Source organism: Balearica regulorum, chromosome 5 (assembly GCF_011004875.1).
Source record: "Balearica regulorum gibbericeps isolate bBalReg1 chromosome 5, bBalReg1.pri, whole genome shotgun sequence".
Taxonomy (NCBI): Eukaryota; Metazoa; Chordata; class Aves; order Gruiformes; family Gruidae; genus Balearica; species Balearica regulorum.
The window spans coordinates 65,645,988-65,670,380 of NC_046188.1; the positions used below are offsets into that span (position 1 = coordinate 65,645,988).

The 24,393-nt window shown below is 37.7% G+C and overlaps 1 protein-coding gene across 4 annotated transcripts in view; it reads right to left on the reverse strand.

Moving 5' to 3' along the window:
• Positions 1–24,393, reverse strand: part of GAS2 (growth arrest specific 2) — a 96,739-nt gene that overhangs the window by 63,368 nt on the left and 8,978 nt on the right. For 3 of the 4 annotated variants that reach the window (XM_075755339.1, XM_075755337.1, XM_075755338.1), the window contains exons 2-3: positions 22,759–22,920; positions 14,796–14,920 (exon numbers count right to left, since the gene is read on the reverse strand). In XM_075755339.1, the coding sequence (XP_075611454.1) occupies positions 14,796–14,920; positions 22,759–22,900 (267 nt within the window). In that variant the 5' untranslated portion in view covers positions 22,901–22,920. Of the gene's footprint in view, positions 1–14,795; positions 14,921–22,758; positions 22,921–23,187; positions 24,124–24,393 lie in introns of those variants that run through there. The other variant, XM_075755340.1, reaches the window with a different exon arrangement.

The following is a 24,393-nucleotide window of genomic DNA, read 5'->3' on the forward strand; positions in this document are numbered from 1 at the left end:
GTTTATCACAAAAATCAGGGAAATACTCATATTTTCTTATCACCTAATAATTTTCCATACCACCTTTTAAATAGAAGTCTCTTTTTTTTTTTTTAATATTTCCAAAACCATCACTGTAACGTTCAACATATAGCATGTGAACGCTCTTATTTAAGAAAGGTTTCATGCCCAAATATTCTTTACTGATTTGTATAAATGGCCTGACTATCTCAAAAGTGCTTTCTAACAGATCATTCTGAAGTAATTAGGTTTCCATATGGCAAAAGTGACTTTTGTTGACATAGTATAGTATAACCGCAGTTGCTTTGAAACAGCAGTGGCCGCAATTACTCCTATCAAATATCACGAAAACAGTTCCCCAGTTACACTCCTTTTACAATCTTGTCTTGTTGATGTGCATGCATGTGGTTTAATGCAGGATGTGAAAGTGTGAGTGAAACATATGATGCAATCCTGGAAAAATGCTGTCAGGTTCACTTCTAAACCCAAAAGGGACTCTCTTACACCCGTGCTCTGAAATCCTATGGAAAAAATGTAATTTTTGTACTGTTTTTCCAAAATGAGGGTCCACGAATACATGTTAAACCCCCCATTTTTTTAATGGCAGATTGAGCCATATTTTGAAGATTCCTCAGCATACTTCCCTCTTTGAATAGATAATTTCACAACTTTCTGAACTGTCACTCACACTTGAATAAAAGGAAAAAGATCAGCAATTCTGTTTGTTATGGAAGAGGGTTACAGTTAGCTAGGCACTCATAGGAAAAAAATCTGCTTTTATCGCCTGAAGACCTACATTAACTAAAATGGGGGGGGAAATTACACTGTGGAGACTGCAGTGTGTGACTGCAGCAGTGTCTCTTATGTGGCTATTTAGTGTTAGGTAAGCATAAATTCATACTGAAATTTGAGAATATCAACTAGATAGAACATACATCCGTTTCAGAACTTTTTCCAATTTTGCCTTTAACTTTGCCACTGGCCACAGAGCTATTCTTTTCCTTCTTAAATTCATTTTGCTCAGGTATTCTTAGAAAAGCTCTCTTTCCCCCTTATAAAATCTGAATTAGATCTTTAGGATAGGGAATACAAAAGAGAACCCTGCCACAATCTTCTCTGTATATATCATTTTGCTCCTTGTCTTTTATTAAAAGTGTTCAAAGTGAACTGAAGTGCATTGCTACAAGAACTTACTCTTATTGAGCTGTTACAATTCACCTCACCACAGAGTGACAGTACCCCTAGCCAACCATCATTTATTCAGTTGCTATTCTTAATTCTTCAGGAACTCTAAACCCAAAATATTTCAGATCCCTTTTATAAATCACCCAAGTGGTGTCCCAGGTGTTCATTTCAGCAAAGGAAAATTAAGTTTACCTTAGACTGCTTTGCAGCGCCAAAATTCAGGTTTAGTGAATAGCCATATAGAGAAGTACGAACTGGACATTAAATAAATGAAACTGTGATACCTACCAGGTAAGGTAACGGCTCCTTGGCAAGACGGGCCCAGTTTCGTTTTTCCCCTACCCCGTTTACTATGGGACAGAACACTTTGAAACTGTAATAATTGGACCAACAATCAAAAGAATGTGCTAAATGCATACGTGAAATGGATAGAAGGAACTCTGAATACAGAAATACATGCATAAAATTTAAAATGAAGCATTTCCTACTAAAAAAAAAAAAAAAAAAAAGCCTAAGAGAAAAATATAACCCCCCCCCAAGCCACAATAAAAGGTAAAATCCAGGAAAATTTTAAAACCAAAAACTCAACATGGAAGTTTCCAAGGCTTAGGAGACATCAATAAAAATTGCCAAACTTTTCAACAGACATGGAACCAGGAACAGCTTCCAGATTAATGAAAAAATGACATTGCACTTACAACAAAGCAAGCATCCCCAGGCAACTCACTTAACAATTGGCAAAAGATTGTACTTCAGTGAAATACAGTCTTTGCACTGTCATATTAAGTATTGTAGAGAGATGTCATTTGAATGCAATAGCAGGTTGGATTTCAAGTTTAAAGATCATATGTTGACCAGATTTTTACCCTATGTAATCACTGCAGAGATCATCAAAAGCCAAAAATCACTCATTATCAACTTCCTAGATTCTAAGAAAGCATTTGTGATCACTTTGGAATACCCAACAGATTTATGATATGCCAATAAAAATAATTAACATCATTGACAATTTACAGACTACAATGTTAAAATAAATACAGAACTAAGTGAATAGTTTAGCCATGCTATTAGTACCAAAGTAGAATGCGTTCTCTCACTTCTTCCACGTAGCACTAGTTTTAACTTCTTAAGAGTAAATGTAGATGGGGAATAAGCTTAATTTAATAGCAACATAGATTTAAAAGCTAAAATTTTGTTTATAGCCTTGTTCTTCTTAGAGCTTTGTCTAAAAACCAGCTTACTGGTCACTTAGCAAAAGATTAAATCATTATAATTCAAGAAAAGATGGGGTTGATAAATAGGTATGAAAAACGAACAGAAACACTGCAACTCCTACTTCTAGCAGCGTGTTAGAAAGCCAAGGAATACAAGATATTTCAATGCTCATATAACGCACCAGACAACTGGGATACCCAGAAATTGATAATGCCAAAAATTGGCAAGGCAGAAGCTTCATTCACCACCATAAGCACATTCAATTATTTGACTAATAACTAATTTAAATTTAGTCAAGGGACATGTCCATTTCAACATACGGAGGCAAAATCACGATGTTTGCAGAATAAGTGACATCTACCTAACTGAAAGCAAAAGCTCGGTAAAAGCTTGACAAAATATTTCTGTTAGCTCTGGCAAATTTCTGTTAAGATTCAACTGATAGTTGGCAACTGAGTTACCTGGAATTGTCTGGAAAGAGCAACTAAAGGAGGAAATGTGTGGGATGTCGTCAATGAATCAGAAGGCCGCCTAAGAGAGGCTGGCTGTTGGGCAGCTAGATAACACATAGAAACCAACAACCAGGAACCTTCCACTGGAGAGCAGGTGAGGCACAACTAGTGGAACCTGACAACAAAGAGCCCAGTTAAACAGGTCTCAGACCCTGCTCCTGCCCACTCAACTTGTTAATTGAGGATGGGATTAAATCGCTATAGTCCAAAGTTTTGAGGAGGTCTATAAATTGACTTTCAAAATTTCTGGATATCTGTATAACATATTTATGCCTACTGTCAAGTTCACTTTTATTAAGAGTCTTTCAGAGATCTTGTGGAACTAATTTACAAACTCCAGGCATGTACACACCACAAATTAAAAGCCATTACTTCTACTTAACTACAATCTGAAAATGCTAGCAGGCCAAACACAACAATCAAAGGTGGTTTGTTTGTGGGGTTTTTTTCCTCTAACATTATAATAGCAATAAAGAGAGAAACTACCATTAAACAACATTAGAGAGAGAGACTACAATCAAAATAAAAAAGGAAGTTTATTGCAATTTTATAAACAGGGAATCTAAGACAGAGACCTCCTTGCAGTGTTCTTCAAAACAAACACAAGGGGCAAAGCCTGGAATGCCGTAGTTCATTCCCATTCAATAAATGCTCCGTACTTTGTCCTTAGGCCTCTGCATTTCAGAATTTATGTTTAGATGAGGATTTTTAAAATTAGCATTTCATGATATGTTTCTTAAATAATATCTGATTAGAACAGAATAGGGCAGTTCTCGCAGTTGCTCTTTCAGAGGACATTACACCTTATATTTGATACATGATTGTGAGCTTTTCCCTATCATACCCACAGAAGCCAGAGCTGAATTATTGTAGAGTTAGTTGAAGAAGCTGAAGAATCCTAGTTGCTGGATTTCCCTCATTCATATTGTAATCTAATGAGAAAACCAGGAGCATCGCATTTGAATGAGTTGTTTGCGACTACTTCATTGTCACGCAGCAGGACCTGAAAATGAACATGGCAACTACATGCATAAGCAGCAATTTTTCCACAAGATATAAACTGGTCAAATCTGAGTGGATTTTCACAGGACATGTTTCAAAAAGCAACTTATTAGCCCATGATAATGTCTTACAAAACATCACATTCTTGAAGGGGATATGATTCTCTCAAAATAAAGTTAAATATGAAAAATATTAAATTTTGGCAAAACCAACTCATTTTAGTCGCAGAAATCACTTTTTCCCCTTAATCATTCCAGAAGAACCCAAGCTGAGGACAATGCTTAGAAAATTTCAGTCAGAATAGCTAAAGTCCATCAAAACACATGAAAGGTTCTGAAATTTCAGATCAAAAGATATTTCCATCATTTCACTTACAATGTGGCGTAATACAGTTCAAATAATCAACATATTTATTTGATCTATGGAATTATAGCGGATACCCTTTCACGGGCAGTCTGAATAACAAATATAAGAAGCCATTCAAATTCCTCGATGTAATAATGATAACGCTGGGTTCCTCTGTTGTGTGACAGTCATGCCTCTTCTTCCTTTTCCTCCTCTTTTTGTCTCAACGATCAATCTCACACCTGGTGATCTTTTGAAGTGTGAGGCGGGGTAGGGGGGTCCCAGCCCTTTCTGTAAGATTAGTTCCAAATGGTGCTTTACCCAACACGAGCCAAGTGTCAGGGAAGACTGTGATAGAGATCTACGCAGTCTAAAGGAAGACAGAATTTTGTCAGATGCTTTATCTCTTCACTTTTTGGATTTCCAGATGTTTAACAAAGATACAATTTTTATGCAGATGATGGAAGCTTTCAGAAAGAATTTCACATGTAGCTCAGCACAGGTAGGTCTGATTCTCCAAAGCCCTGTATGTTCAATTTTAAGAAAAATTGCATCTTTGCCTTTATGATAAAGAATCTGATTTTCTGTGAGTTTTCCAATTAGAAACCACAAGGAAACTGCTTGGAGCCCTGGGAATTCTAAGCTGGCGTAGAATTTTAAAATGTCCGTGATTTGAAAAACACGTTGGAATGTTAATCTATATAGCCAAATTTCCAAAGCAGCCTTAAATCAGCCTCTAAAGTTGTGAACAAAGCTTTACTGTATACTTGAAGCATTTGGGGCCAATTTACATATACAAGCCCAAATGGGAATACGTGTTTATTTAAATAAACAAATTAGACATAATTATGATATCTATAAATTGGTGTCTGTGCCTGAAAGTGAATTTTGTTTTCTCCTTCTGCATTGCAGTCATCACTTATGGCTGTATATTCACTAGTTCCATGGCTTCAGAAATTTTGGCTCATTATTGTAAGCTCAAGACTCACTATTGGTAAATGGACAAAGTTCTGCAGTTCTTGCTTATTCATTATTCCCTAAAAACTACTAACACTAAGTTTGACCTAAGAATTGCACAATTAAGCTGAAGATAGCTGGTCTATATATATGCTAATTTCCATTCAAGTCCCTAATCTTACCTTTCTGTTCCAGACTCTTCCTAATAGTCTAAATAAAAAGTCCCATAGAAAGATCTGTTACAAAGATTTTTACAGTTTGTTTTAAAGACTTAACAAAATAATAGGAATGTTATAATGCATTTAACATAAAAAAGCAAAATCCAGCCAATCTAAAAATGGCTGTTTATATATTTCTCTCAGAAAATATGCCATCCCTATTTGCAATACCTGGACTGAAGTAATGGTAAAAATGTTAGGAAGACTTCCAGTTTTAATATAAATGTTATGAAATGTCTAAGTATTAGTATTCCATACAAAAACAATGTTAATTGAAAAAAACTTGAGATGTCTTCTAGTTAAACAACATTATTAGAAATCAAAGTCTGGTTCTCCTCTTGACCTGATTTGCAGTCTGAATCATTAGGCTATTTTTCAAATCAGGATCCAACAGGCAGTTAACTGCTTAAATCTGCACCGTTGGGTTTTGGTTTTGTTTTTTTTTATTCCATGACAACTACCTTGAGATGTAAATTCTGATTATTTCTGCAATGTCGAATAGGAGTGGAGGGAGGGGTACGCAGGAGAATCCCTACCCCAGGTTCACTGACAAGAGCGAGGCCAGTTCACACAGCGATTAAATGTGCTTCAGCCAAACGAGGGAACAAACCATGCATTCCCAAGGACAGGAACTGTCAGCGGGAAGAACAATCTGGAGAGAGATGATGTCTCAGTGCTCCTTCCAGGATTGTGTAGCTCTACCCCCATCGCAGTGCATGGCTTCAAGTGCATCTGAAAGCTTACAAAAAGTTCTTCAATGTATTCACCTGGAAGGTGCCAAGCAGACAGCCACAGAATATCCTAAATTTCTTCAGAAATCTTTTATGGTCTGGTAAGAAACAACTCTATCTTACCATGCAATCCTCCTGCAAGCAGGAAAGCCTTAGTTGTAAGAATTATTTGCTGAGGCATATAGGGTTTGTCCACATGACCTCTTGCAGGCAAATCTTACAGTATCTGCAAGAAACCTGGTAGCAATCCAGTTGAACATGAGCTCAGCAAGCTATTGACATGTCTGAGAAAGGTACAAGGAATTCTCTAACAAACAGCTTTACAGTCTTGTGGAAATGATTCCTTCCAGATGGATTAGCACTTGTGAGTCATTTCACAAGATTATTCTTTTCCTCTCGCAGCCACATCAGTCTGCCACTATAAAGATTAATATACAAAAAGACAATGCTTCACCTTTTTTTTTCCTCCCAAGTAACTGAGGGCCGTATCTATATTGCATATGATTAGAAATTGGCTCCAGAAGCTTTTACTGCAAAACAAAAGTCTCCAGAAAGTACAAATGTGCAGACAAGCAAATTGCTGCCCCAGACCACAAAGAATCTGTTCATAGCCTAACCACATTCATGCAATTCTTGACTAGAAAGTCAGATTTATAACTTACAGAGAGCACCTGAATGTGGCTCTGCTATAGCTGAGGACTCTACTCTGGGCAGACAGGCTCAAGGCACCAAGTTTACTGTATTTTCTGGGAGTCCATCCCACCTACAGGACCACAGACAGCCTTGAGAAACTGAAGCCTACAATAAAAATAAAACCACCACATTGATCAGATCAGCCTTTCACCTTGGCCATCCAGGGTCTAAGAAGAGCAAGATCCACATGCTTCAAAGGAAGATACTTCAAAGCAGGCAAAAAAGTAGAGGAAACTGTCCAGAGAGAAAAATTTATTCTTAGCCCTTTCCATTTGAACTTGAATTACACCCACAGACATGAAAATTTATACCAGTTCCAAATTTAAAAAATATTGAAGCAGTTCTCTCTATTGTACCTATGGATGTTCTCATAGCAATCACACATGTGATTCTGTTTAGAAATCTGTTAATCTTATTCTTAATTGTTGCAGTAAATTCAAAAAGTATATTTGTATTTCAGAAAGATCAGAGGAAAAGAAATTTTAAATTTACTGATTTTCATTGCACAGCATCTCAATCATTTGTTGAGAGGAAGATTTCCTTAGGGTAGGACCTTTTCTACTTGAAGAAAAAAAAAAATTATCTGTTTTGGCTTTTTTTTTAAAAAAAATTTAATATTCTCAATAATTTTGATGCACACTCACATTTTGACAACTCCAGTAAGGGAAGCTCAGAGAGCTTGGGTATTGATTTTATAAACTGTAATATCTAGCCCAAATAATTTTTTACTAGGCTCCTCATTTTTTAACAGCCCTTTAAAAATACTCTGTCTTTACTACTTTGTTCAGGTTTAGTTATATCTTAAACCAGCTACTGAGTCTTTGAATTACGCGAAGCACAGCTTGCCTCCTGACCACCAGTCAAGCTAGCTGCCTCAGGAAATTATTCAGTGTTTTCCTAGTTCTCTTCCTGGTTTGAGATTTCATCAATTTAGGTGAAAATACACTAATACGACCTATTATACCTTCTACACTTTGTCAGATGTGTATGGTCTTCTGTAAACAAACCCAACAATTTAACCTTACAGTATCTGTACAAGTGTCTCACCTTGTCCAAGACTTGAACAGATCTTCCTGGATTACTTACAAAGGAGGGTTACACTAGCATATTCATTTGTCATTTAACCTATGTGATGATAATATATCCATATGAAGATACATATGATTTTCTAAAAACAAATTTCCTCATTTCTAAACTGCTGTCAGACACTTTGTTTTCTTTGATGATGCATGCCTTGGAGACTCAGAGGCATTTGTTACTCCTCGTGAACCTCCAAGAGTTTCTCCATTCACATAATTCCCTTTATGCAAAGAAAAGATCGAAAAGATAGGACAAGCATGCACAGACCTTTTGTTCTTAGAAATTGCTAGAGCAATTGCAGAGCTGTTACTCAATCCCGACCCTCACTGGTTCAGGAGATGAGTCAAATCCTAAACCTCTGGACCAGATGCTCTACTTTAGGAGGACTAAGTTCCCTACATTTGCTTGTGGCCCCGTTGTGGAGCGGACACAAAGCTCTGTGAAGCAGTAGATTCATAAGCAAAGGTCTGTCTCCTATCTATATTTAGGGAACCGTGAGTTTCTGTGTTTCTTGTAAATGAGCAGAGCCAAATATCAATTTGTTTTCATACTGGGAACTGCCTAACACTAATCACAGCTCACCAAACGGGGTAGCAATACTGTTTGGCACAAGAGCTCAAAGCACTTTATAATCTTCAGAAATCAAGCCACTATTGTACAGTGAACAGTATTCCCAAGTTACAGATGTGTAAAATGAAAGCAGAGAGATGTATTCTCCCAAAAGCAAACAATAAGCTTACAGCTGAGACGGGAAATTCACTTGGCACCCAGTTTATAATCTTGTTCTTTTGCCACCAGCCCCTTCTTTCAATATTGACGGAATTTGAGTCAATTCCCTGGCTTTTCAAGTCCTTTAGTTTAGAGGATTCTGCCTCTACTTCCACACATACATAATTCTCCTTACAAACATAAACATCTCGACATTTAAAACAACCCGTGAGCTTTCAGTTGTGAAACTGCCAAATTGTTTGGCCTCTGAGATCCAACGGCAATATTAGAACTTAATTAGGGGCAAAAATCTTCCATCCCAAATCTCAGTTTAGATCTCTTAATTGTAACTCTCAAAATGCATAATGTGACTCTCAAAGTTATTTTCCCTAGGCCAAAATCTCACCTTACAGAAACCTGCATGATTGAGAAGCCAATGTCGTCACAGTGATCTACACCCACCGAGTATCAGATTCGCCAAGTATATGTCCCAGGAGCAAATAAAAGCTTTGGATATGGAGCAATGACAAAATAGACTTCAGATACTAGGACTATGGGTAAGATGTGGAAAGAATCTCTTAATGTTAGGAAATACATGCACGCATGTGTGCATAAGTTAGTTTTCTTAGACGGTTTCAATGGAAGTGCACGTGCATATTGAAGGACAAAATTTACTCGCTGTTTTCTACACAACAGCTTTATTTCAGTGTACGTTCAGTTCAATCTTATTAAATCAGCTCCCATTGGAGGAATAAAGTTAAATGCATATTTGAATTAAACATTCTAGGACTTAAGAAATATTTGCATCTGGATTTATTTTGTACTTGCTTCTATTTCTTTTAGAGGCCAAATCAAATCTAGATCCTGGCTTCCTGAAAATGAAGTTGAATTTTAGATTCTAATTCAAAAGTATTTCTAAGAGAGATTAGAGTTGAGATTTATCTGATTAACCTCTGAGAAATCAGAGAAAAAGGATGATCAGCTTCAACCTGTTCTCATTCATTTGCCATGAAAACATTGTTTTCAGTGGAATGTTCATAATTATAAAGGGCAGCTTCAAGGATGGTGGGCAGACTATTATGCCCTGCCTATTAAAATGGTGATAACTATTAACACTATTTATTTATGTTTCTTCTAAAATCCTAATTAATGGGCTTACTAAACTAAGCCCAAGCAAATGTGGGCTCTGTGCATACTGCACATGCCTTGATGCTTTGAATTTGTTTGTACAGCTGTGAAATTCTCAAATTAACTATCTGTCAGGAAAAGTAAAATACTGCCAGGAGAGCATGGAGATGAAATCCAAGCCAATGGGAGAAAATTACAAAATGGCATCCTGTGACATGAATCACTTTTATGGAATAACTCCTGCTATAATAATAAGTCTGTAGTTTCTAGACAGAAGATCATTAGCGGCAGCAGCACAGGTAGTTCCAACAACTTACTACCATACAAATCTTGAGCGTTTATGAAGATTGATATCAGTCATCTCCCTGTCGTTTTATGAGTGTACATGATTAGATTTATTTACGACTGTAAAATCTCCAAAAAGGGGAAAAAATGACTTCTTTAAAAATATATCATACATTCACACCAGTCTAATACTGCCCTCCTGTTTAAAATTTCCATTTTCCTTTAAAACTCAAAGTTTTGTCTGTCTCAAGCAAAGGATCAGATACAACATCAATATTTTTAGATTTGTCAGGTTTTGCAGCATGGTTTAGCTGCTTAACAACGAAGAACATTGTCTTCTGGGATTTACGAAAGAATCTAGCACGTGACATCCTTTGAAATGAACAATTGTTAAATGCTTCATCTTTAGAGGCTGAAATGCTTTTAATAACTTATTACTGAATGATTAAATCAAACACCACAAGGTTAAGGAGCTAGACTCCTGGAGGACACATTCAGAGTATCGATTATGATATCCCAAAGTGCCTACAATGGCATTAAGCTCAGAAGGGCAATAAGCAGAGACTTCGTAAATGGCACCAGAGATTTATGGCACCAGTCCAGTGCTCTTGATCGCACGTTACTCCCCTGGATAATAGATGCCAGCGTGTGACTCAGGTGCTATTCTTAGCTGTAGGGATTCAGTCCTGGAGAGGCAATTTTACACAGAACAAACAGTACAAATTTCATTTAAAATCATTTCTTTGAAGTTTGACCTTTGTGAAAGGAAATATTTGCCCATGTCTACCTGCACAACCAGTAAGGTATTCAGCCGTAAGAACCAAAGCCACACAGAATATAAGAGTGACCCTACTGGATCAGCCAACCCAGACCAGCCCTAAGTAAATATCTGGAGAAGACTAAGACCGTAGCAAACGTTACACCTCTCAATACTTTCTCAAGTTCCAACCATTTTCAGCTATGGGGACTTCCTCGTCTAGATGGTGTTTCTGTGCATTCAGCCTTCCAAGAAATCTCTCTCCCATTACCTTATTCAGTGTTTTCTTGAACCCAGGTAAACTCTGACATTCATTGGCAAGGAATTACCAACCAGTTCATAAACAAGGACCCCCTTTTGTTTGTTTGGCTCCTACTCACTTCTTTCGATGTCCCGTAGTTTTTCTATATAAAAGACTGAACATCCGCCACGCCATTTCTCATTTTGCAGGTTCCATCATATGCCCCCAAGCTGCCTCTTTCCACCCTGAAGAACCCTAACCTACTCAGTCACTCCTAAAAAGCTACTCCACTGATGTCCAACACTCAGAAAAAGTTACTCCTCCATTGCCTTCCTCCCACTCTTAAGGAAAGAGGACTTTTGCATCGCACACCTTTTAATCTCCTTTTCAGTTTCTGAAAGCTGTATTCCCAATTCATATTACTAGTAGTTTCCTAACTCTTCTGAAAATGTCCCCAGTATCCACAAGTGTCTCTATATGACACAAAAAGGAAGAATTTATACCAATATCACCATTTTCCTTCCAGATTTGGAAAACTTGATACTGTGGGAGGCACAAATTTTTTTGCTTTATGCTTTCCTGATTTATTCCACACTCAGAAAAGCTGATGCTGACCTAGGGGGTCCCTGAAAGCTGAAGAAAGTTCGGTCTTTGCTAATAAGAAAGGGCATGATACAGCGCTGTTACAAAACAAACTGCAAAACTGACCGTGACTAGCAACATATCGCACAAGCAGTTAACCCAGAAGCAAAAGGATTTCACCTCTGCCATTCTGTACAGTATGGCAATACAAACTTAAGGAATTATGGCAAACAACTGATGACATATTAGTTTTTAAGGTCTTCTTACAAGTATTGCTATAGCGACTAAACCGGCCGGACAGCCCCAAAGAGCTGCACAAATGAATTCAGGATCAGTAGTATATATCAAGCAGAAGAGGATATATCATCTTCCTTTAAGACAAAACTAAACCCAAATATGGAGCTTTGCCATCTAGGAAGTAGCTCCCATACAGGGAAAAATTTCACTTATGAAAACAGACCAAGTCTTCAAGCTTGCAGAGATCCCCCCCATTATCTATAGCCTTATCCTGTCTCACTCACTCAGCTGCAACCTGGTGCTGCCTGCAAGCTGATCCTCCTGGCAGGCACTCAGTTCATATCAGTCTGCTTCTATCTAAAAAATTAAAAGTTACATATAGGGACAGAAAAGCATGTTATCTATTTTGATAGAAGCTGGACTCTATAGAACTTCCAGCTGCCAGTGAAGGCACCTGGGTCAAAGACCATAACGTTTCCGTTTTCCTGTGCGCATAGAAGTGGCCAAACGGCTTCAAAATTCCACATGTATTATTAACAAAATACATAATAATGATTCAGGAGAGGATTGTGGAATTCTTACTATGCTAAATTTCATACGGTATAGTCGTCTTATACGTTTCCTTGGCACCACAAGTCAGATTTTCCAATGTGTAGACTAGTCCTATTGCCTGGGACTGCTACACAGGGAATTGCAATCTGAAAGGATAAATAGCTCCCTAATAACCTACAATGACACAAATCTATTACTCTGCCATTTCTTTGAATTCTTACTGTACTAAGCATGAAATAATATACATTGAGAAAATAGGAGTGGAGCAGAATTTTTTCCCTTTAATTGCATTGCCTGTTATATCAGTTTGACAGATATAACAACAAGACCAACAAATCTAGGTAATTACAACACAGGGGACTGCAAATGTCTAATTGGCTTCTAATGTAACATCAGTTCAAAAAAAGGGGGATCAGCTAGCTGAAGTAAGGAAGGCCATATTCTTAGCTGAGAAAGTTCATACAAGAGAGGAGGTCTACCTATTTTCAGTGGTAAAACCAGAAGTACCAAACATTGGTACGCTCCTGGGTTATCTTTCCAAATGGCAGCTCTCTCCAAATGAGCCACCATCAGACTAAAGTCTGCTGATGCAAAAAAACCAAAACAATCCACAACCAAACCACCAACAAAACAACCAAAACCCCAAAAAGCAGTAGTTAGATATCTAACAAAAACATATTGTTTGAATTTCTGAATATTCACTACAACTCTGTAGTAGAATCTGTGACTATTATTTTCCTGAGAATTTTATATTAAGAAGACATGGTTGTCTGAGATGTCAGTCTGTAAAAAAAATGCATTACACTTCGTGATTTAATTGATTTTCTAGTATGCCACCTGAGCAAGATATTAAACCAGAACATTTTAGAACTAGGTACTAAGTTTACCTTTTGGGTGTTCACTGAAGCTTTTAATAGCTTTTGTCAATAATGGCACCTTTTGTTTGATTGTTAAGGGGAAAAAAACAAAACAAGGAACCCTTCTTTCTGCCTAGCTAGTTCCTAGGCTCAATCAAAAAGACTGCCATAAGTGTTTTCTCAACTTAGGAGCTACCATAACACTAACAGGCCATTCTCTTAGGTGAAGACAAGCTGGACCATATTATAAAGAGGAACTCAGAAGTCATCCAATACTTCTATTAACCAAACCCTGATTATAATTCAAAATATGAAATATGAGTTCCAGCTGTCTTTCCCTCCTTTGTGGAGGAAGGCTTTCTTCCTTCTCTACTTTACTTATCTTTCTTCCCAGCTATCTCTTCCTTTTTCTTTAGGGGGAAAAAAAAAAAAAATCAACCAAACCAAACAAACAAAAAAAAACAAAAACCAAAACAAACCCCAAAACAACCAATCCCAAAAAACCAAACCTCAAAGCAAGTAAACAAGGCCGTCCCTGCACCCACCCCAACGCACAGAAGGCTAAAAATAATTCAATAAATAAAGCCTGCCTTAGTCCAGACAATTTCTTCTGCAACAACAATTATGAGCTTGGAACCAAGAAAAACAACTTATGCAGCTGCAGCTGACACAAGGCTGTAAGTTCTCAGAACTGCTGATAAAATTTGTGCTGTGCCCTAATTTCTGCTACAGACTAGTTATGAAAACATAAAGAATAGAAGATGCATTATGTGATTTCTGCTCTTGGACTCTCTTTTACCTGCTGTGTATTCATATGTTTTAGCTTTCAAGAAATATATATCTGAATTCGACAAGAAAAATAAAAACCGTTTCAGAGTAAAGGCATTCATGTACATGTCAACCATTTAATTTAACTTCTCCCAGAGAGAAACTTGCTGCACGCTTTAATTTCTCCCAGTAAGATTGTCCTATGAAAATCACTGAAATTCAAGGGAAGTTGTGGTCAAGCAAGATCTTAACCTGATCTTTGCAAAGCTCTTCAGTTCCTTCTGAAGGTTCACCTCTTCCACATCGTCCCTGCAACTCTTTACTGAATCTCTTCCAGTATACCAACTGGGCCTTTAAACTCAAGGCATCAAAACTAACTATACAACTTCATTATTGGCCTCCCTAGAGCTGTTTATGGAGGAAAAGGCACCTCCCACAGTTCCTTAATATTCCCCTTGCAAATAAATACAAGGATCACATTTTCTCTATTAGCTACCACATCACACCACTAGATCTTGTTCTATGTCTTACCCTCCATGTGTTACAAGTCATTTTTTGAGTAACTTCTTCTCAGTTACCTTAATTATTACCCAAGAAGTATCAGTTCCCCCCAGTTTATTTTGTTTTGTTTTTCTACACAGAGCAATTACCTCCCTCTTAACTGCCAAAAAAAATTCAGTACCAAACGAGGCACACAGCTCAGATACTGATAATACATGCTAGAACATTTACCGACACTTACTTTGCCAGGCTTGTTTGCATCAAAGCTGTTTTCTTTAAATTTCTCCTGCAGGGTCTCAGCTAACCGACAAAGCAAGGCACCGTTATCCAATTTCTCCATAAAGGTTTCTGCTGTTATTTCTCTACCTGAACAGCAAACAGAAAGTTAGCATGGCAGAAAGCACGCAATAGGATAGACTACATTTGTGTAAAATCAATAGAAATCTCGACAACAATTTGAAACATGTCTTAACCGAAAAACTTGCATTACTTTGAATATTTAGTGAATAACTCGACTACTACTTTTCTGGTAGACATACAGCAAAATTATTCAAAAAGAATATGCTTGCTTTGGGAAGGCATGTGCTATTTAAAAAAATAATTCCAGCATATCAGACTCCACATATCTCATTTTACTTGTGAAATTCCAGTGCTTTTAACATAGTGTTTTAAAAGACAGAGTACAGCAGGCAAATGGTTTACCCCAGTGTGCACTGGTAGCTAGAGCGTAAGAGTTTCTAACACTACTGCAGCTTATTTTGTAACAGAAGTAGAAAACCATGTCAAGAAGGACTGTATTTTTTTAAAAAAAAAGACTTTAAGACATGATCCTGCAAGAAGTTGACAAGATACTACAGTGACTACAACGTTGCTTTGAAAGAGCTTTTTCAGAAGTAAAGTTAGGTACATTAAAAAAAAAAAAAAAAAAAGAGAGAGTGTGAAATCCCTGCAAGTGTTTAAGACCAGGTTGGATGAGGCTTTGGGCAACGTGGTCTAGTGGAGGGTGTCCCTGCCCGCAGTGGGGGGATTGGAACTAAATGATCTTTAAGGTCCCTTCCAACCCAAACCATTCTATGATTCCATAAAATTTCATGTTAGAAAGAATGAGAGAGAGATTAAAATTTTCAGCCAAAAAACAAAGCTAAAATGCTCTGATTTCAAACTGCTATTTCAATGTCAGTTATTATCATGCTAGATGATGCTGTACTTCAGCTGCCACAGATCACCCTCCCTGGCTACAGGAGGCCAGATGACCTTCCATTACACTGTAATTACATACTCCTGGTGCAGGAGATCACAAGAGTCCCATGATGACCTGTGCATGCTGACCAGGTTGGACAGGCCAGATGAGAAGGGAATCATTTACTACTCTAGACTAAACTTCCAGGATCTAAACATAATTTCCAGGTTAAAATAGTCCTATTTCTTATCGAAGGTTTTCCTTCGAATTTGGAAAACTTGCCTTCTCTTTTCTATACCATTTCACTCAGAAGAGAGGAAAAAATTAACATTCAAAAGTAACAAAAATGAAGTAGATAAAAATTAAAATTGTAATTCTGCAATATATTGCTGGCACATTGTAATCTGGTAGTCAATGTCACTTATAACACTGTAGATAACAGTACCATAAAGCAATATGATTATGAAAATGCTAATGGAAAATTGATTTCTCTAGGTTCTTGCCTGAGAACTGTTAGATACTTCAGCATCCTTTGGGCAAAAAATTGGGACTCTTCAGTTTGATCAGGTAAAATCAAAGACTAAGATAAAGATCTTTGCAGCAAATCATCTTCCAATACAACAGTAAACTTATATTTTTAGTTGAAGTTAGACTTGTTTTCTAACACAGTTCTACTTCAGAAATATCTGCTTAATGTGAAGGTTTTTTCCCCTTTTTATTCCCCCTTAATTGTCTCTGCCATATAGCCCACTTTATAGCTCCTGTGTACCTAAATGACTTCTCCAGGCAAAAGAGCAGTAGCAGCACTGCAGACATTCGGTGGCAGCTTGTGCCTAACTGGCAATATTTTAGCAGTGCCTCCAGCTGAAGCCAGGACTGAAACTGTAATAGCCCATAGATACAAACATTGAACATCTCGGCACCTCAAAAGCCTTCATCACCATTCTAGCCTACATATTTTCCTGTTTGCCTGATCAGCATTTTTGGCAAAAGGTATAAATCCATTAGAAATCTAAATCTGAAAAATGACTATGTTATAGGAACCGCTTTATTCTTAACACAGTATTGCATTTTATAACAGACTTGTTTTCTTCTAAAAAATGTATTTCATATTTTCAACCTACTCAAGATTTTTATTTTCATTTGGAAAGTTGTTGTTTGTTTGTTGGTTTTGTGTTTTGTTTTTTGTTGGGGTTTTTTTGTTTGTTTTTTTTTTTTTTTTTTTACACACAGGTAGAAAAAAAAAAAATCACATTCTACATATTGATTCTGTCCTATGATCCATAGATTTATTATTTCACTGGTCAAGCATTAAAAAAACCAAACCTAAAACCTATTTAGAGGTATTTTCTCTTTACACAGACATGGAAAAATTCTTCTATCTTCTTCTGTTACTTAACAATACATTTATATTATTTTAAATGCTGAACTGCATTAGCAGTTTGGTCACTGCATATTGTACACTAAGCCAGAGTATTTTAGTTCTGTTCCCATTTATGAAAGCTGAAAGAATGAGTTTTGCATTGAACATCTGTATCCAATGAAAAATATATTAGGTGTCAGCTTTCAATTCACTGTATTTTATGGCTCCAAAAGGTGGCATTTCTTTGCTAAAACAGACACTCTGACATATTTAACAGTTGAAATGTATTGATTCAAATGAGAGTAATGTTCATAGCCTGAGGAAAAAAATGGCTCTGTATATTTGTATGGAAAAAACATTAAACTCCATTAAAAATGTATAACTCCCCCTATAATTACAAAAAAGCAGTTGCAATGTTTTTATAGAATGGTAATAACATTAAGTATAATAAAAAAACAACACTAGAAGTATGAAAAACCCCAGGAATATGAAGGCTTTCTCAAACCTCGCGAGCATTGCTTACCCTCTCTTGTACCGCAATCACCCGATGCCCCTTAAAAAGACAAACGTAGACCTGAACACCTACCACTTGCAAACTGGTATCTGTAAGGCCACCCGGTCCTGGGGGCCCTAATGCAACCAGACCGGGAAGTCTATGACGGAGTAACTAAAAGAGCCCGTGCCCAGGGTGCGTGCCCAAGAGGCCGAAGATAAAGCATTCCCTACGGGCCGCCTCAGTCAACCAGAGTCTTCAGAAGAAGACGGAGGGACTCAAAGACTAAAACAAAGTACCAAAAGCTAGTTGGTTCCTCTATTGTTGCACTCAGTTCTTCCACACTTAGTTTAATAACTGCAATGCAAGACACTGACTCCAGCCTCACAACTAGCTGATCGACTACTTCAGTTATACGCTTCAGTGGTAACACCAAACTACTAGTTTACAAATAGCAACATTTCTCTTGGGCCAGTCTCTGTAACACATTGGAAGGAGGATGATCTTCTACAATACTGAGGCACCAGGGGACCAGCTCCTCCTGACCCCCCTCACCTTGTGTGGCATTTAAGCCCAAGATAACAAAATGCAATAAAAATGCAAGAAAACAAAGGCCAATGATTTTAATGCACATGGAAAACTGGTTCTTTGCTGACAAGGCTACTCTGTTTCCTACAACAGCTAACGGCAAGAGAAATAGTTTTTGTAGCATTGGGACATTATCGCTTGCTTACTTTTACTTGAAATGGGACATATAAACAATCCCAAAGGCACGTTAATATGAAAGAAAATTATAAAGCCACTCAACTGCATCAGTGTCAGCAGAATCACTAGAAGGATCAGTATCGTGAATGTCTTGATATTCAGATACTTAAAACCTACATTTTCCACTGGCTTGAGCTGAATATGCTGATGTTGAAAATAAAGGTACTGTTACAGAATCCTCTTAGACTGCAAAATGAGCAAGAACGCTGAGCTGAAGCGGGTTTTGTTTTAATTCAGAATCGAAGACAGCTTTCTTGCAGAAGACTTCCCACCCTTCATCCTCCAAACTTTACGTCTCCTTCAATGCACCTTTAAATTCCACGCCTAGTCTTCAACTCAATGCCTCTCCTAACCTCCTCACCTCTCAGTTCCTTTTCTCCAAGTCTACTTCACTTTTGCACCCAAGCAATTTTTACATGCCTCATGCATCGTTCAACGTTTACGTGTCCAAATCCTCGGCATCTTGCATTCTCCAGCTTCTTTCCTATGAGCTTCTGAAGCCCAGAAAGCTCTGTTAGGAAGAGGCCTCAGCATTGAAACCCTGCCCAGACACGTGCCCATGCACATCTTACAGGCCTATGCTGTGGTCCCGTGTGTTAAATGAAGCTGGATGGAAAGAGCTACAATATCATAACCCTTTGCAGCTGGAAAATGGGCTCTGGGAATGGGAAAAGAGATTAGATCTTTACCCCATAGCTAAAAGGAAAACAGAGAAACAATCCCCCTGCACTTGTCCTAAACTACAGACTGGCGATGAGACCCACTCCTCCTGATGTCAGCCCTTTCCCCTCTGCAGACACACAGAACAAGACAGTACCGCAAACTACAGCAGACATCCAAACCCTATTTGCTTTCAAATTGCTATTTTGCCTCTGCGAGACTACTGAGGCCCACCTGTGCTAATTCTGTGCCCAACTGCGAAGCTTGCTCAAGGGGAGACAGAAGGTTTCTGTATCCTCAAGAGCATTCCACTAAAATAAGTATATACATAATCTACCAAATTTGGAGCGTGTCAGCAGTGAAAGCATTGCCAAGTACTTCATTGGCTCTGTAGATAATAAAAACAAGGCTGAGAGATGACCATGATTTGCAAGACAGTTGGGTCAACACATTTCCTTAACTTTGCCGCTGCGAGAATCTTTTAACTGAGCCACCAAAGCCCAACAGAGGGAAGCGAGGGTAAGAGATACAACATCCACAGCTCCAGTCTTCCTCTCCAGCATGCAAACCCTCACTGCAATGCTAACGTGTCCCACTTTGAGAATGCTATAACGTACAATATTGTTTGAGTCAATCCCATCTGACACATTGATTTCATCTGCAACATCCTTTTTCCAGCCCCTAGAATACAGGCAGCTAAAAATCTATTCAGCAATGAAGCCGTAATGACAAACTGTCCTCTCAGAAGCCGCACGTTTCTCTGACGTGGTTCAAAACGTAATTAGCAAAACACATACAAAAGTAGTAGTGATTACAGGAAAAAAAAAAAAGACAAAACAAAACAATGCCACAATAACGTCCATGCTAAAATAGAATAAAATGTTCAAACTCTCAGGGTTAAAAATTCTTTCAGCGTTAGTTTCCAGCTGCATCATGCATCTCAGTCTTCCAATTTCACCCAGGTAAGGTCAAATTCTAGCTATGCCTAATTTCCATCTAATATCAAACCCCTTCATTCATATTATAAAGTGCAACATCCTTCTAATGTTTTCCAGTTAGTAATTTTGAACCCACACCAGGCTTTGCTGCTGCAAGACTGTCGTCATTTTAACTTGCAGTAACACCGTGGAGGACTTCTTTGCCTCTCCATACAAATTTCCAAAACCATCATCGGTTGATCAAACTACCTCAAAGAGGTTCAGCCCTATTCTTGCCTAAAATGCTTTCTATTATTTTTGAAAAAAATCTACATTTATTTGAAAAGATTGTGTGCCTTTGTTGATTCATAGTACAAACGAATGAACAAAATATAAATGAAACAAAACGTGAACCAACACAGCAAAAATTAATTGAAAGGCACATTAATTTTGTTTATAAATTGAGTTACCCTATTGCATTAAACCTGGCATAACGATACTTACAATGAAGCCACACTAGTTATAGCACAGAGCAAACTAGCACGTGAATACACAGAATATTATCTGCTCTGTGTTATCTGCACACCCATGCATGTGAAAAAATCTACTGACCTACTCAGTCAATAGTAGAAAAAATGTACTAATAAAAAGTACATTATTTCTTCCATAGAGAAAAAAAAAAAACCCACAGCAAAACAAGCAAAGAAGAAGTCTTGCATATCCTTTTAACCTTTGGGATGCTGAAAAGTGAGAGAGTACAAACAGGTATTTACAACAAGGTAACGGCATATTATAAATTCATACCTATTTTGTCTTAGAGCAACACACTCACGTGTCCCTCCTCTCATTAAAGGTAACCTAAATTATACAGTAATTAAACCAAATTTGAATTCTGAGTTAATATATGAATTTTAATTACTTTAATTCAATTACACTTAGTTTATTTTGAATGTGAATTTTAACTTAATTGAATTATTAATTTGAATAACAATGCCTACACAGCAATTCCAAGCAGTTCTTCAGGACAAACTGCGAAAAAAAGAGCTTGGTGTGAGAAGGTGTGAGGGAATACATTAAGCAAATGAACTGTGTATGCTGCTTAATTAAAAGAAGGTTGTGCCCATTTAGTTGTGCGGTGCAGAATTTGGTGTCCATATGAAAAAACAGATTTTTAATTATAGTTGGCATTTCAGAACCTCCTGCTGGTTGCTACTCTCCTGCTAAAAAAAGTGACCTCATTCCTAAACTTGTCGCTGTGAGAACTCTGTTATGAACTGCAAACAGGCTTCTATTTGTTTTAGAGCGGCTCCCTAAAACTTCATTGTTTAAAATACTTAAACAATACATTAAATCCTTAATGGAACATGCTGCTTCTGATTCAAAAAACAGTCTTTTGGATTGCTGTGTTGTGGTAATTGGAATGAAAAGTCAGGATTTCTGGATTTTGTTCTGGCACTGCCTAGACAATTTTATATTCAAAACTCATTAATTTAAATGGAAGTACCGCACAAAGATGAAATCTAAAATAAGTGCCACTTTTGCAGTTGTGCATTCACAACTATTCCAACTCTAAAATGGGTATCACCTACCTGAAAAATATTGTCTTCTTGCATTCTACTGACACTGTACTTATCAACTACACCTCTCATAACTAGTGATAGTTCCCCTCCTCTAAGAAAAGAGGAAATACAGCAGCATAGAATGTGTAGATGAAAGGCAGTAGATATATTCTATCATTGTATGATATTGCTATTCAGCTACAGCATTTACCAAGACAGGACGCTGCCTATGCCTCACCAGAACAGACTTCCAGAAGAAAAACCCCAGAACTCCCAAAATCACACACACCAAGTTTAAAAATGCTCATCCGCATTTTCTCCAAAAATAACATCAACAAAAGTTTCATGTAATCATTACCTCCTCTGAAATATTTTCTCCTCTTTGTTTAATGAGAGGAACTACTGGCATGTTTCCCTTAGGATGAGGTATTGTGCAAGTCATGTACTCCTTTGGTAGAACCCTTCTGACTTTCAGAGATCACACAAAAGCCATTTTTCCCTGAATGCTCTCAACAAACAACATACTATTTGCTGGCTCATCGTTTCTAAATTCTGCCTTCTTGAATGAGTTGTACACGCCAAAGAACTATCTCCTTCCTTCCTGTCAGGGACGTATGCTCATTCGCTCCTCTTCATGTCTACCTGTTTTTTCTTGGCTTTTGGTTTGCATCCTCTTTCATCAACAACAGGTTTTGGCTTCACACACCAAGACGTGCAGCTGCAAGCAGTAAATCCCCAGGTCCCAGCTGCAGCCACTGGGTCAGACCCCCCTATGCACAAACTTCCACAAGTCTTCGCATGCATTGCCTTGGGTGACAATTATCAATCACTAGACTGCTTGGTGAAAAAAAGAACACTTTAATGGCTCCTTCAGTTCAAGACAGTCAATACCCCCATACTCTTTAGCAGACCTACCAAGAAAAATGGAAGAGGTACTCGATGGCAGTATATTAGCACTATTCAGCTTAACGGTATTACTATAAACAACACATGTAAAAGAACATGTAAAAGGAATTTTGAGGAAAAATAAGCATGAAATTAATAATAAAGTTCAGTTATGCCACTCACAGAAACAATGTGGAGGCAAGCTACTACTAATACAGCTTTTCTGACCTTGCTAACAGTTGTGCTGTGTGGAGGTAGCTACCTAATCATAACTACCTTTATCTTTAAAACCCAAAGAAGTCTGAAGAACTGAATTCCCAGCTAACAGTGTACAGAATTCTCTTACTGCCTGGTATCTGCATTCTACCTTATCGTATCTTACCCAGTAGGTTTGTGAGCCACAGGGCCAAATCCTCTTTCATCGGCAACAAGTTGGCCTCGTGTCTACTTGCAAGCCACTGACTGTATTGATGCATATCAGAGAGGCCAGGCCCACGTGCCTTCGGGCTCAGAGCAGTGCACATTGCTTATCCACTCGTTGTACCTGTTTTAGTACACACATATTTAAAAAAAAAAAAAAAAAAAAAAAAAAAAAGGACTTCATTACACCAAATCAAGTTTTGCAAGTTCTCATTTTAGAATTGTAGAAGATAACAACAGTAACTATGATTCTAAGAAATCAGATGTCAGACAAACAGATGTGAACGTAACATATGAATACAACATCAATGACTGAAGTTTTGTTTTGTTAATGGATCACATTGCAAGTGATTAAACAGTACAGATAAATATCAACTTCATTTGTACTCACCAAGCTACACATGTTGCCAACACAAAACCAAATATTCTGCAAGGAACGATTAAAATCAAATCAAAATAAACATTTTACACAAAGCTAACAACTCACTATGGTGCCTGATTCAATATCCATTCAAAATAAATGGAAAGCTTCAGAGATTTTTGGATCAGGCCCAAGAAAAACAGGGGAACAACTGGGTTACACTACTAGAGCAAACTTACTAGCGATTAACAAATGCAGTTACCAAATGGAATCGGTCTATTCTACAGCTTCAGAATAATTAAAGCAAAAACCCACACCAAATATATTTATTGAATAGCATTATTTCTTCAGAAAGCAGCACAAGAGCTAGTGCCGGTCACCCACAACTCCCACTTCCACCTTTTATACAAATACTCCTCTGCTTCAGTGACAACTTACTGACGGTGTAGTTCCAGGTAAGACAATACGTCATGTGTTACATGTTAGTTAAGTGTTCTGACTCTTGCAGCAGTTGGAGAGGTTAGACCCACAGGACCTATATCTCTGCTCCTGAAGGACTAATTCCCCCATTTGTGGCAGAAGCGTGCTAAGGAAAGGAGATTATTTTTCTCTCTTTCTTTTCGGAAAGTCAGACCTGGACCTTAACGCTTGTAGCAACGAACTGAGATACTTTCTTGCCTGGTAGGCTGTAGCCTGCTGAAAGCCCAGACACGCCAACTAGCAGCCACAACGTCTTACGTGGGTGGCACTAGACAGACACTAAGTGGGGGCAGGAGGAACATAAGGTATAGCTCTTTCCTATTGTCAACCAGGCGATCCACACCAACTGTGGTTACAGGTGTCAGTTAGGTTCAGCTTATGATATACTGCAAACACTGTTTGTTTCTGTCCTTTCAAGTCAGGTGAGAGGTAATAGCGACTTTAAAAACAACCAGCAAAAAGAACAATTTGTTACACTATTCCATTGTGGCCTGGAATAACAAGAAGACTAAATTCAATTCCTTTTCCAAAAAATGGAAAATGTTTACTGAATGTAAAGAGCAATTGCCTTTCCATAAAATTGTGCTGTAACTGACATATCCAAATATATGAAATGCTATTTGGGATATTTTAATACTTACATTAAAATACTCCAACATTTTTAACCATACCCTGGGTAATTAAACTCCTTGTTGACAAAACCATAAGCTTAAGCTCTTGTTGAGAGTACCTTGCCCCAAATCCCAAAGTTCAACT